This window comes from Syngnathoides biaculeatus, chromosome 7 (genome assembly GCF_019802595.1).
Source record: "Syngnathoides biaculeatus isolate LvHL_M chromosome 7, ASM1980259v1, whole genome shotgun sequence".
In the NCBI taxonomy this organism is placed as follows: Eukaryota; Metazoa; Chordata; class Actinopteri; order Syngnathiformes; family Syngnathidae; genus Syngnathoides; species Syngnathoides biaculeatus.
Genome location: NC_084646.1, coordinates 15082405 through 15094807, shown reverse-complemented (window position 1 = coordinate 15094807; position 12403 = coordinate 15082405). Strand labels below are relative to the sequence as shown.

At 41.4% G+C, this 12403-nt stretch overlaps 1 protein-coding gene across 3 annotated transcripts in view; it reads right to left on the bottom strand.

Moving 5' to 3' along the window:
- suco (SUN domain containing ossification factor) overlaps positions 1–12403 on the bottom strand; it is a 45983-nt gene that overhangs the window by 15557 nt on the left and 18023 nt on the right. For all 3 annotated transcript variants that reach the window (XM_061825548.1, XM_061825549.1, XM_061825550.1), the window contains exons 2-8: positions 7633–7753; positions 4593–4942; positions 3846–4023; positions 1928–2039; positions 1660–1787; positions 1413–1480; positions 1205–1312 (exon numbers count right to left, since the gene is read on the bottom strand). In XM_061825548.1, coding sequence (XP_061681532.1) covers positions 1205–1312; positions 1413–1480; positions 1660–1787; positions 1928–2039; positions 3846–4023; positions 4593–4942; positions 7633–7753 — 1065 coding nt within the window. The remainder of the gene's footprint in view (positions 1–1204; positions 1313–1412; positions 1481–1659; positions 1788–1927; positions 2040–3845; positions 4024–4592; positions 4943–7632; positions 7754–12403) is intronic.

The window sequence follows — 12403 nt, the reverse complement described above, 5'->3', positions numbered from 1 at the left end:
GGTGCAGAAATGCCGCGCAGGTCGAGATATGACTCTCCTGCAGTCCTCGCGTGCCAGAATTTACAAGTGGAATTAAATCTTGAAGGTCAAAACGGAAATGCCAAACATTCTCAGCCGTAATGCTGGTCGTCAAGCTAACTATTGATTGGTAGCACATGTGCAGAAATGATGGAAAAATATTGATACAAAAAAGCTCATTGTCAACACTTTCTTCATCAGCATTGACTAGAGATGAAAGTGTTCATGGACAAACTGATAATACCGTCTTAAGTTTAAATTATTTTATTTAGCATAATTTGTTCTTCTCTTTGGAGAAAGTCATGCAGCGTTGCCAACTTAGTAACTATACCTTGTATTTGGACACTTGAACAATTAACAACACAACTTGCAACATTTTCTGGAGGTATTTGAGAATTTTGAAGTCAGACTCCCCCCACAGATGCCGTAAGAGCATGAGACATATACCACCACCATGTACAGACTGCAAGTGAAAGGCGCTTGCGAGGCTGCCTTAGTGTAAGTGGAACTGTGCATGTTTTAAACAAAGAAGGTGGATACATACACCACAAAAGTTTGTCTCCACTCAAAGTAGTGGAGGGGAAAAAAAAAAGAAAAAAAAAAAAAAGAGGATTATCCCTGAAACAAGTATTGGTGCCTCAAGTCCTCGCATGACAAACAGAGCTTGTGAATATAATCAGCTCAAAATGCATCTTCAAATTCTATACTTGTATATACTATGCACTACAGTATTTATTTATTTATTTTTAAACTGCTACTTTGTATCTAGAAGCCTGGCAGAAAATAAATTAAATAGTTAAATAGTTCTGGGGTCCAGGGTTCGATCCTGGTCCTACGTGTGTGGAGTTTGCCTGTTCTCCCCGTGCCTGTGTGGGTTTTCTTCAGGCACTCCGGTTTCCTCCCACATCCAAAAACATGCAACATTAATTGGACACTCTAAATTGCCCCTAGGTGTAATTACGAGAATGAGTAATTTGTCTCGATGTGCCCTGCAATTGGCCGGAAACCAGTGCAGGGTGTACCCTGAGTCCTGCCCGTTGACAGCTGGGATAGGCTCCAGCACTCCCGCGACCCTTGTGGGGATAAGCGGCTAAGAAAAAGGATGGATGGATTTATTGTACCTAATGTTGTGGCCAGTAATTGTACAGGGGCAGTTTATATGGATTTCTACTGGTGTACCAGATACCTGTCACTTAGGGAGACAACAAAGTCTTTAGGCGTTGACGAGAAGAGTTCAAAGTTGGCAATGTCCAGCTGCTTGACTTGAATGGGCTCACAGAGCTCAATCACAAACCTGCAGAGCCACAAAGAGGTGTACCTTAAATACAAAGTTCTATTTAAACTAAGACAAAAAAAACAAGACATTCTTTTTTCGAGCATCTTCTGTCACTCACCAGATTTTGTTGCTGCAGGGATTCAGCATGTAAAGGTCCATATTCTCCATGAGAATAGCCGACGTGCTCTGGAGTACAGCAATTTTAAAACAAAACAGTGAAAGAGAGTTAATTCTCCATTAAATTAAATAGATAAATGATGTGTTGATATTATACATGACCATCAACAATGTGGCAATGGCCAGCTTCTCTTACATTAGGATATTGTTTAGTTTGTCGTGTTAATGAGACATTCCCACCCACCAACCTTGGCCTCATTGTTTGCAGAGAGTATCTTTGCGCCACATTCTACCGAGGCGTAGTTATTCTTGAAGTTTTTCTGGACTTTTTTCACTGGCTGGGCGATGCCGTTGGCAGCCGTGTGGAGATTCTGACCTGCGCAGAGGAGGAGGCATACAGAAATAGAACTGGGGAGGGATCTAAAAGCCAAAGACAAGTAGCAGTGAAGCCTAATGGAACACCCCCCCCATTAACTACAACAGTGGGACTAGTGCGCATGTATGTTGAAGACTTACTTTTCTCCTTCTCCACTTCCATGACTTGTTTCTTCCACTCATCAAAGGTTGGGATGTCATCCTTGCTGGGAACTGATGGGTCTGAGTCCTTGCTAGTACCAGCCTCCCCCACCTTAATTGCACACAGAAAAGACATTTTTCAGTATATGCAAATTTTCCTTGAAAAATATTCACATATATCCACCCCCACTATCCCTCAAGCTGGTCATTTCCTCACCATTTCAAAAGCTGATTGGCTGTCGCAATGCCATTTGAACTTTAAATTTCTCAACCTGCGCCCACCTGAAGCACTTTTTGTGTGCTCCATCCACTCGTGTCACGTCAAACAAGTCATACGCATGGATTTTCAACCTATTAACAAACTGCATTGACCAAATATGTAATCACAGTCAACACAGCATTTGGGGGGGGGGGGTCATTATGAGGTGGGGTTCCATATTTTAAATAAAAAGTTTGCTTTGGAGTAGTTTATTTTCTAACGCTGACTTATCTTTAAAACTGAAGAAAATAAAATTCTCAAAAACCAGTTTTCCTAAATGATTTTGTTGACAATACTGTATCACTTCTTCCTTGAAAATGTTACGATTATAAATCTGGAAAATAAAGAGCTAGACCTAATTTCCATTTATTTGCCATGGGAAAAACTGCACCATAGTTTTTGTAAAACACCGCAAACAAACAAACAAACGGCTAAGGCAATGTAATAGTCCTCCTTGGCAGAGGGTAATAAGACTGCCTTTGTCTTGTGTGTGGGAAAAACAATAGCGGGATGTGAGCCATGCGACTCGGCAAGTCCCTCCAGAAACATTCATTGACTTCCTACTGTGAGCGTAACCCTGCTGCACATCAGCTTATTCGGGACACAGTAAAATGAGGATGATGCATTATTTGTAAGGATGCCGCCACGAGCGGGGGGAGGGGGGGGTCTAACAATTAGCCCACGTTAGCTTTATGGCACACGCGGCATGTTGACAAGGACATGGCTCAAACACTCACATTTTCCATTGCGACAGAGCGCCATTTGTCCCATCTCTAAGTGATACTGCGCTCTATGTATTAGTGACACAAATAGTGCTTCAGAACAATTGTTTACTGAGATTTTTTTTCAAGTTTGTAAATTTGTAGTCAACTTTTATCTCAAGAGAAAAGGTAAAAATAAAACTCAAATTTTAATTTAAAAAAAAAAAAATGAAAAAAAATTAACACAGTTATGAGGACAGGTTCAAATCCCAGGCCAGTTTAAATAGTCTTCTCCCCGTGGCTTCGTGAGTTTTCCGCCCACATAGCAAAAACATGCATTAATTGGAACCTCTGAATCACCCTTAGGTGTGACTGTGAGGGAGACTGTAGTCTTATCTACATGTGACCTGCGATTGGCTGGCAACCAGTTCAGGGTGTACCCTGGCTCCTGCCCAATGATAGCTGGGATAGACTCCAGCACTCTCGCGAGCCTTGTGAGGATCAGTGGCTCCGAAAATGAATGGATGGATAATTTCATCTAGACAATACAGACTTAAACTTTATGTTCCTACTATTATGACCCCCCCACCCTGCCAGATAACACTTTCCCCTAACAAATCTACCACACTCAAAAATATAGTACACAACTATTTTCATAATTTCTCAACTTTACCCTTTAAATATGTACCATTCTTAAAATCTTTTTATCCTAAAAATATTTCCTTTTCAGAATTATGACCATTTCTAAAAGTGTATATGACTATTTTCAAAAGCACAACATTTTCACAAATATCTGACTTCAATTATAAAAGTAAATGGCTTTTTGAAAGAATAAACCATTTTTAAAATCTGGATGACTATCATAATATGGCAATCTCAATTCATTTTCTAGGGTGTCCTTAATACTTCTATTTAAGGGTAATTAGTGTTTCGATTCAGAATCTTAAAGGCAAAAGACCTGCTGCTGATGCAAGGAGGCGTTGTCATGCTGCACCTCAGCCCGTCCCTCCTCCTGCTGTTGCTTCTCGTGTTCCTCCTCCTGTTGCTGTTCCACATGGGCCGAAGTTGACAGGACCACTGCTTCAGCCCCCGAATCCTGGCTCTGGTCTGGCTGTTGGTCCTCCTTGTTAGCCTCTCTACAAGAAAAAGTGAGGGAAGACCCAAATGAGCGACGATAGCAGTAAAACAAATACTGGTAACCAATATAAATATTTTAAGAATGAAATAATTGAATAAGCTAGAAGATAATGGAGAATTTAACAGGAGGGGGAGAGGAGAGAGAAGGTCAGGGGTCAGTGTCAGCGCTAGCTGATTCAACTTGCCCCTTCGTTACCAAGGATCGCATCCCTGGAGCGGGAATGGGGGGGCTTGCACACCCACCTCAGGGTGCCAGTTCGGGGGGGATGACCCCGCACAGCAAGTCTGAACACTCAGCAAAGACAAAAGCTGTGTGCGGGCGGGGCTCATCTCCTGCACTGGAAATGACATGGTGTTTACCACTTCTCGCATTGGGCATGGTGGGATACAGGAGAATAGATGCACACAAAAAGGTACAACCGTGGGAGGGGGCTCGAAATGATCAGACCTGTCCTTCAAGGAGGTCTCACCGGGAAGAGAGGTGGGTAAAAAGACCCATGATTTCCCTCAATTTTATATATCTATACTACAAAACCTGAAATAATTTGGTGCAGGGTGTGACACTTACTCTATTGGAGTCAAAGTATCACTCTGTGAGGTAGGTGTGTCGTTCACATCTTGTGCGGGTGCAGCTGAGTCTGGCTCAGGGAGCAGATGTGTGGCAGCCTCGTCGCCAAGGAGCTCTGTGGGGACTGGGGTCTCGCTGGACATGTGGTGCTGTTCTGGAACTGGCTCTGCCAACGTGGAGGAGACTGTAACTGACTGGTCACCATCCTGGTCCTGTGCTTCGGTCCGTAGGTCTGTCTCAATCACGGATTCTGACGAGAGTTCTGGCTCAGGAGCAGCAAGCAGAGGATCAGACTCCGTGTCTGATTTTGATACTTCCTCTTCCTCCTCAACTACCGGTGGATTCACAGTCTGTAGAGACAAGAAAATAGAAGGTGCCGCTGTTTTAGTTTGCACGTTTTTCTCCTGTGCAAGATGTAACAAAGGAGCCCCAGAACATAGTCTCCCTCCTGTTTGTGTTACAGCAGGCAGAAAAATACATTTATCCAAGGGATGAGATTTTTTTTCCCCTGTGATGAATGTTGCAAAACGGGACATAACAGTTCAACTAATGTTTTACAGCAGACACAAAAACTAAAATCCATTTGTTTGTATCTTCAATTTACATCTAAGTGTTTTCTGGTCACAATTGTAGAAAAGCAGCCGCAGAACCATGACCAGGTCTTCTGTTTGCTTCAGAGTACGTACCAACACAAACACATTTAAGGGCTGTGCCTCAGTAGATATTGCCCTTTTGCTTAGCAACATAGTTCTTGTGCCGGAAAAGCAAGGGAGCCAGAGAACAGAATTCAACGACTGATTCACAAAGGGTGAAAACATGTGCACCTGTAGTTGCTGCAATTTTGGGTGGCAACAGATTTTTCCTCTTCCAAATGTAACAACACTGCATGAAAACACAATGGAGCCTCTCCATTTGTTTCACATTTGGTAGCAACGCTAATTCATCACGTTTTCACACTGGATCTTCAACACCTACGTCAGTGGTTCCCAAAGTGGGGTCCACAGACCCCCAGCGGGTTTAAAATGTCTTTTTAGGGGGTCCGTGATGTGAAGACGAAAAAAGGAAATCGTCTGGAAGCTAATCATGATGTGAGAATTGCCTTTTCCAGTGTTCAACCACGTTTTGATTTATTGTGCAAAAATAAAAAGAGCACGTGAGCCACTAAAATTGAGTATTTCTTTGTACCAGAATGGCATAGCTGTGTCTAGCACTACATTATTGGTGAAAGTTGAGGTTGGGGGTCTGGGAGCTTTTTGAACGACTCACTTGGGATCTGGGCCCAGGTTGACTTTGGGAACCACTGGCCTATGTCATATAACTGTACTTGTTCTTGATGTAAATAGTGTACTACTCTTTCCGCCTCTATTTGAATTTGTGCGTCGTCTATTCTTCAACCTTATACGGAATACAATCAATAAGACATTTTTCCCCCCAAAAAACATTGTCGAGCGTTACGGTCTTCATTAAAGTCTTTTTTCCAAAATACTGTTTGACTTTACATTTGTGCAGAGTTTCGCCATCACAAAACAAAACACTTAACCCTGCCGCCTGTTATACCAAAATCAGGGAACTGTTTAATTACATTGAGTCTTCTGAACTTAAAAAAAAAAAAAATAATAAACCCTTGCATTGTGTTTTAATTTCTGAGGATTAAACACAGCAGGTTACACTCACCCATGAACACTGTTGGTAAAAAATTAATTGAAAACAATGGGAGGGTGACAAATTGTGCAGGTAATATTTTAAGTCACATTTTAACCTGGTTATAATTGTCATGAACGTGCACAAATATGTCATATGACTAATTTTCAACAATGTTTCAACCTGAGAACACCACGAAAGCATATCAGATGATTATGGATTTTGCAAAGATGTTACTTTAAACCCTTAAATTGCACTTGTTTGGGAAAATAGTGAACAGAGTTCCCATTGTGGTTGTTTGACTACTACAATTCCAGTTTTTTTTAGGCCCCCCAGCATTTAACAACACTTATTTGCAAAAAAGAAGCTCCTGCAGTTCAGGTTTGTACGTGTGAGGAAGCTGGTGACATGTGGGCGGGCCTGTCGAGCAGCTTTGTCACGCCTGTGACTTTAACTCAATGATTTGCCTCCTTCAGGGCTTACACGCACACCAAATTGGTCACCCCTCTCCCACAGAGAAAGTAGAGCGAGGGGGAAAATGAAAAAAAAAATTAAATAAATTAAAAAAAAAAAAAAACAATGATGACGATTAAATGGGGTACAACCATACAGATTTTTAACATCTGAGAAACTTCAAACGAGGAGAGTCTTGTCTCCCATATCAAACTTTGGCAAGTACCACCAAGAGGAAAACCGCCCCCCCTCCACAAAAAAATCTGACATCCAATAAACGGGCCTTTGGCAACTTTGATCGGAGGGGGAGGATCCTCAAATTTGGCCCGATTGTTGGAATGTGTGTATAGCACTTTACTTGTAAAAGAAAGGGTGACAAATAGCTAACCTAAGATCACCGCAAAGTGTGTTCATAAGTCCAGTCCTTTTGTGACATTAAAACAAAACAAACGAGTCAGTATTATTGCTCAAACACAGCTATGTATGTATAAGGCGTTTTGACCTGAACTTTGAACTCAAAGCAGTGATTTTAACTAAAATGAGTAATAATCTCTACCCCCTTCAATCTCAAAGGTTCCTTATGACGTGGAAGCAGGCTTCTTTTTATGAGGTGGCCATCATTCAACTTGGTGCTTTTGAAGATAATCAGCTGTAAAATTACCAACATAAGTTTGAGTCAGTTCTATTTTGAGAACCTGTTTCAAGGACTTGGCCCTCACGGAGTACACATACGGTTGTACATAATCCCGGACCTATCCCGGATCCTCTTGCTTCTTCTTTTACCAGGTCAATAAGAGCTTTGCCCCGCTCCTTGCCCAACCATCTGGGCACACGCTCTATCTTATTAATAGCGCTAATAGACAAGACAGCAGGACTTGGCAAGAGTGTTGACATTTAAATAAATAAATTCCTGCCAAATGTAATTTTACAGAAAAAGGGAACTGACCTGAACCTGCACGGAGTCCTGCTCCTGCTTATGGTCATCAGGGTTGTTGTCTTTGTCCCAAGCAGGCTGATCTGGGTCAGACAAGCTGTGCTCTGAACAATAGGCATGATGATTGGGGTACCTGAAACACACAAAATTCCATCATGACTTCTCAAATAATAAGAAAGTTGATTAAGTTATTGCAGTAACAAGCGCATATAGCTAAGATCTTAATTGAGACATTTTAGGTTGTATTTTCCCCCACAATACAACAGTTCGCTAGTGTCTTAACTGTGTGCTTTGATTAACGTAAGCCAAGGAGCAAGCTGTGGTTGAAATCACACTTTTTGAAGGAGTGGATCCGTCTCATGCTCAGAAAGATTTTTGTTAACTAGGGCACATGATGAAGCGAGGGGTAATCAGTGTAGTCTACTTTGATACTTTTCCAACACAGCTTTTTTTTTTTTTAAGCAAAAAAATTTAATATTTTCTATAGTTATTGGGGATGTTTGTCCTTCGACATCAAGACTGCCAATGAATTCCACATGCCAGAAGCTACCGCTGGCTAATTTAGGGAGTTTAGAGCAGGGGATTCAGAACCAGTGTGCTGTTAGTGCTCTTCGGGTTTGGCATGGGAAATTATAAAATTTTACGTCATTGCTTGAAAAAAAAAAAAAAAAAACATTTAAAAGAAACAATGCATCATCTATTGATTCTAGGGGAGGCATAGTGACAGACATAACTTAGCGCTTTAGTATCACCGGTACATGGCAGGAACTACATACAGAAATGAATGCATCCACTTTTTACGCCATTTCTGTTTGTTGGTGAGTCGTGAGATTTTCCAATTGTGAAAGATGTGACTTGGCTCCATATAGGTTAGAAAACAATGTTCTACAGACACACTTGCGTGTATACAAACACGATTTCACATAAAAATTTCCATGCAAAAAGTTAAATCCAGAGCTACAATTTAAGAATTCTGACCTAAATTTGAATTGAAACAATGCCTAACCATTATAAAATCTAGGTGAGAAAGTAAAATGTGTTCCCTTCTTGTCAAGTGGACGAACTTGAATGCATTAAGTAAACAAAAGCAGCATTCAGTGAGTGAATGATGAAAATAAGCATACACCAGTGAGTATTGCGACAGATAAGACCAAGAAACGAGTGGCAAAGGACAACAGGGGTATTGACTCAATTTATTTGTTTACTTCTTGTTGAGAACAGCAAATAGCCACAGCCCAAAGCTTAGCACTGGTTTTGCATTTACCGGTTCGAAAGCTGGACATTTGGAACGCATTCTTCCCAAAAATGTTAGTCAAATGTATAGAGAAATTAAAAGCAAGGGTGTAACAGAACAAATATTGACCTTTCTTAGGAGAGTACAATACCAGTAGTTAGGCTTATTTTTAGGCAAGCCCATCATGAATACTTTGTCTTTGTTTTAATAAAGTGGAAAACTTACAGTTTGTCTTGTAAGGGCAATATCAACAGTTTCTTTTGAGTAAAGTGCAGCATAGTTTGCTTTCTTTTTACAAAAGTGCAACAAATAATTTCCATTATAGAAGACAAGTGCAACAATTGTAGTTCCCCTACCCCAATCTGCAACGATTGATATTCATATTGATGTGACGTCATTTAAGAAGAGTTAACAAATTTGATGTACTTCATAAGGCATGTCACTTGGTAGCAAGAGACTACAGTGTTTGTTTATTGGGTAGCTGTAGAGCTAAAATGCAAAAAACACTTCAGTTCCGGTGTACAGAGTATCTGTCTCGGAGATTGATATTTCTATGATCCAGTCATCGATTTTTTTATCTGTGACTTATCCTGTCCAGCCATGGTGTCCTAGAGCCTACGCCAGCTGACTTTGAGCAAAAGGAAGATTCTACTCTGGATTGGTCGCTAGTTAAATCACTGGGCACAGAGACGGGCTATATTTCACACCCGCATTTACACCACCACTGAGCAGGCAATCAATCGAAAGTGCTTGAATTATAGCCCATGCCTTGTGAAAGTTATAACCAATTAAAATATATTTTGTCTTGACCAAACAACAAAATCTCCTAATCAATCATAAAGGATTGAAAATCAATTCGTTAGCGGGACAGATGGAGTCCATTACGCTAACAACCTGCCAACCGAGCTGCCAAAGGCGTGACAAGCAGTGGGCATGCATAGATCCCCTACTCACTGCTTTATCCACTTTTTTTTTTTTTTTTTAAATGGAGGGGTTAAAACACAATTTTGAATACACATTATGGAAAATTGACTTTAAAAATGTTTCTGTACAAATAGTTGGGTCTCTCAATTGCCTAGCTGACCATCAAGTGGGAAATTACACAAATCAGGGCAATCAAAAACAAGCCATTGAAAAACATACAGTGTAAAGAATAAATAGCAACTGAGAAAATATAAGCTGGGGGCAAAGTTTAGGTGCCCCGCTTTTAAGGTTCTTGTTCTGCATGAATGTTTCTTATGGCCTTTCTGTCCCTGGGCAACTACTCTTAAGAAGTATTGATGCACACACAGTGGCTTCTCCACCCCAACATTATTTCGCAGACCACGACATTTATCTTACGTAAGAGCTGGTTGGGTAGAGAGTAGACATCTTCACAAAAACATGATCCTTGTGTAAGAGGCAACTAAAGCTGGCTTTAGACTACATTTTGTTGGCTGTACACTGTGCCAATTAAGCCTGATTCTGTTTGATCAGTCCATTTTGAATCAGATTTCAATTCTAACAGACGATGCCCTCGCTTCATCACATACCCCTAGCAAATAAAAAACCTGAACATATGATAGTCCACCTCCTTTAAATTTGATGTCAACGGGATTTGATTCAAAATTTCGAGTCCACACATTCCCTGCCTCCCAAAAAAAAAGACTGCTTAAGAAACATTTGCCTTCATTTACATTTGTTTTTGTCAGTATAAGGTGCTTCTGATTATCTACACTGTTTCACGTCACAGTTATTCCTTATGACTGATGACGTTGGCATCCTGACAATCCTGATAACAGATTTAAACAAACTACCCAGTCCCAACACCGTAAAGTTTTTTTGGTGAGTTGGGGGTGGGTGACTACAGGCGCTTGTAGGTTTTTATGGGATTACAACCTTACCTAAACATTAAACAGTTACCCAAAGAATTCCATTCTACACTTAACTCACTGACACATTTATCCCGTTCATCTCGTTGATAAGGATCACTATTTCAAACTTGTCGTGAATTGCATCACACCAGTTTTCAGCACAACATCACAGAGTAAACAATCCTGTCCAAACTTTCGCAACGAAAGTGCTCTCGGCTACCGTAAAACGACGTAATAAGATGCGGCTCGTCATTCATAAAACACACATTTACAAAGTGATTAAGATAAACCAGTGAGCCAGTTCTCCCAGCTTATCCGCAAGGCCCAGACGAAAAGGGCAAAAGGTACCGTGCGTCTGCCCTCATTCAGTATCCAAAGGAAGGAAAATACAGGATTACAACATTCCTTGTGAATGAAAAGAAAACAGTTGGGGGAGGGGGGGGGGGTTTGCTCCATTTGGTGGGTGTAGATTGACCTACTTTTGGGCACCAATGGTTACGCAACAGCAAGAGGAGGAAATCACATTCCATAAATGGCAAGGGGGCATATAGGCACCATTGGTTATTAATAGTGCATAAATGCACAATTGTTTGCTACATACAAACACTCAAGGAAGACCCTGAGGCAATACTAACAAGTCACCAACTTTAAACACACACTTCCTCATTGCTCACTCTTTATGAGCGTATATTCAAACTAGCATTTTTTTAACTGCTTTTGTTAGTAAATGTGACAAACACCAGCAAATTTTCACCAAGACTTGAAATAAATGGTTTGATAGCTTTGATAAAAGCTGGAAAGTTCAGGCCTAAAAATGGCTATGCCATAAGTACAACAACCTTCTTCTTCTTTTCCTTTCGGCTTGTCCCGTTAGGGGTCGCCACTCCATGTCATCTTTTTACATCTAAGCCTATCTCGTGCATCTTCCTCTCTAACACCCACTGTCCTCATGTCTTCCCTCACAACATCCAACCTTTTCTTTGGTCTCCCTCTCGCGGTTTTACCTGGCAGCTCCATCCTCAGCACCCTTCTACCAATATTCTCACCCTATGGCCATATTAAAACCATCAAAGTCTCCTCTCTCGAACCTTGTCTCCAGAACATCGAACTTTGGCCGTGCCGCTAATGAGCTCATTTCCAATCCTATCCAACCTGCTCAATCCGAGCGAGAACCTCAGTTCCGCTACCTCCAGTTCTGCTTCCTGTTGTTTCTTCAGGGCCACTGTCTCACCACTGTTTTATAGACTTTGCCCTTCATCCTACTGGAGACTCTTCTGTCGCATAGAACACCAGACACCTTCCGCCCACTGTTCCATCCCGCTTGGATGAGTTTCTTCACTTCCTTACCACACTCACCATTGCTCTGTATTGTTGACCAAGTATTTGAAGTCATCCACCCTCGGTATCTCTTCTCCCTGTAGCTTCACTCTTCCTCCTCCGCCCTTCTCATTCACACACACATCTTGTCTTTTACTTCAGCTAATCTTTATTCCTCTCCTTTCCAGTGCATGCCTCCCTCTTTCTAATTGTTCCTCCACCTGCCCCCTGCTTTCACTGCAGATCACAATATTATCTGCAAATATCATGGTCCAAGGAGATTCCAAGTCTCACCTCATCTGTCAGCCTAGCCATTACCACAGCAAACAGAAAGGGGCTCAGAGCTGATCCCTGATGCACTCCCACCTCCACCTTAAAA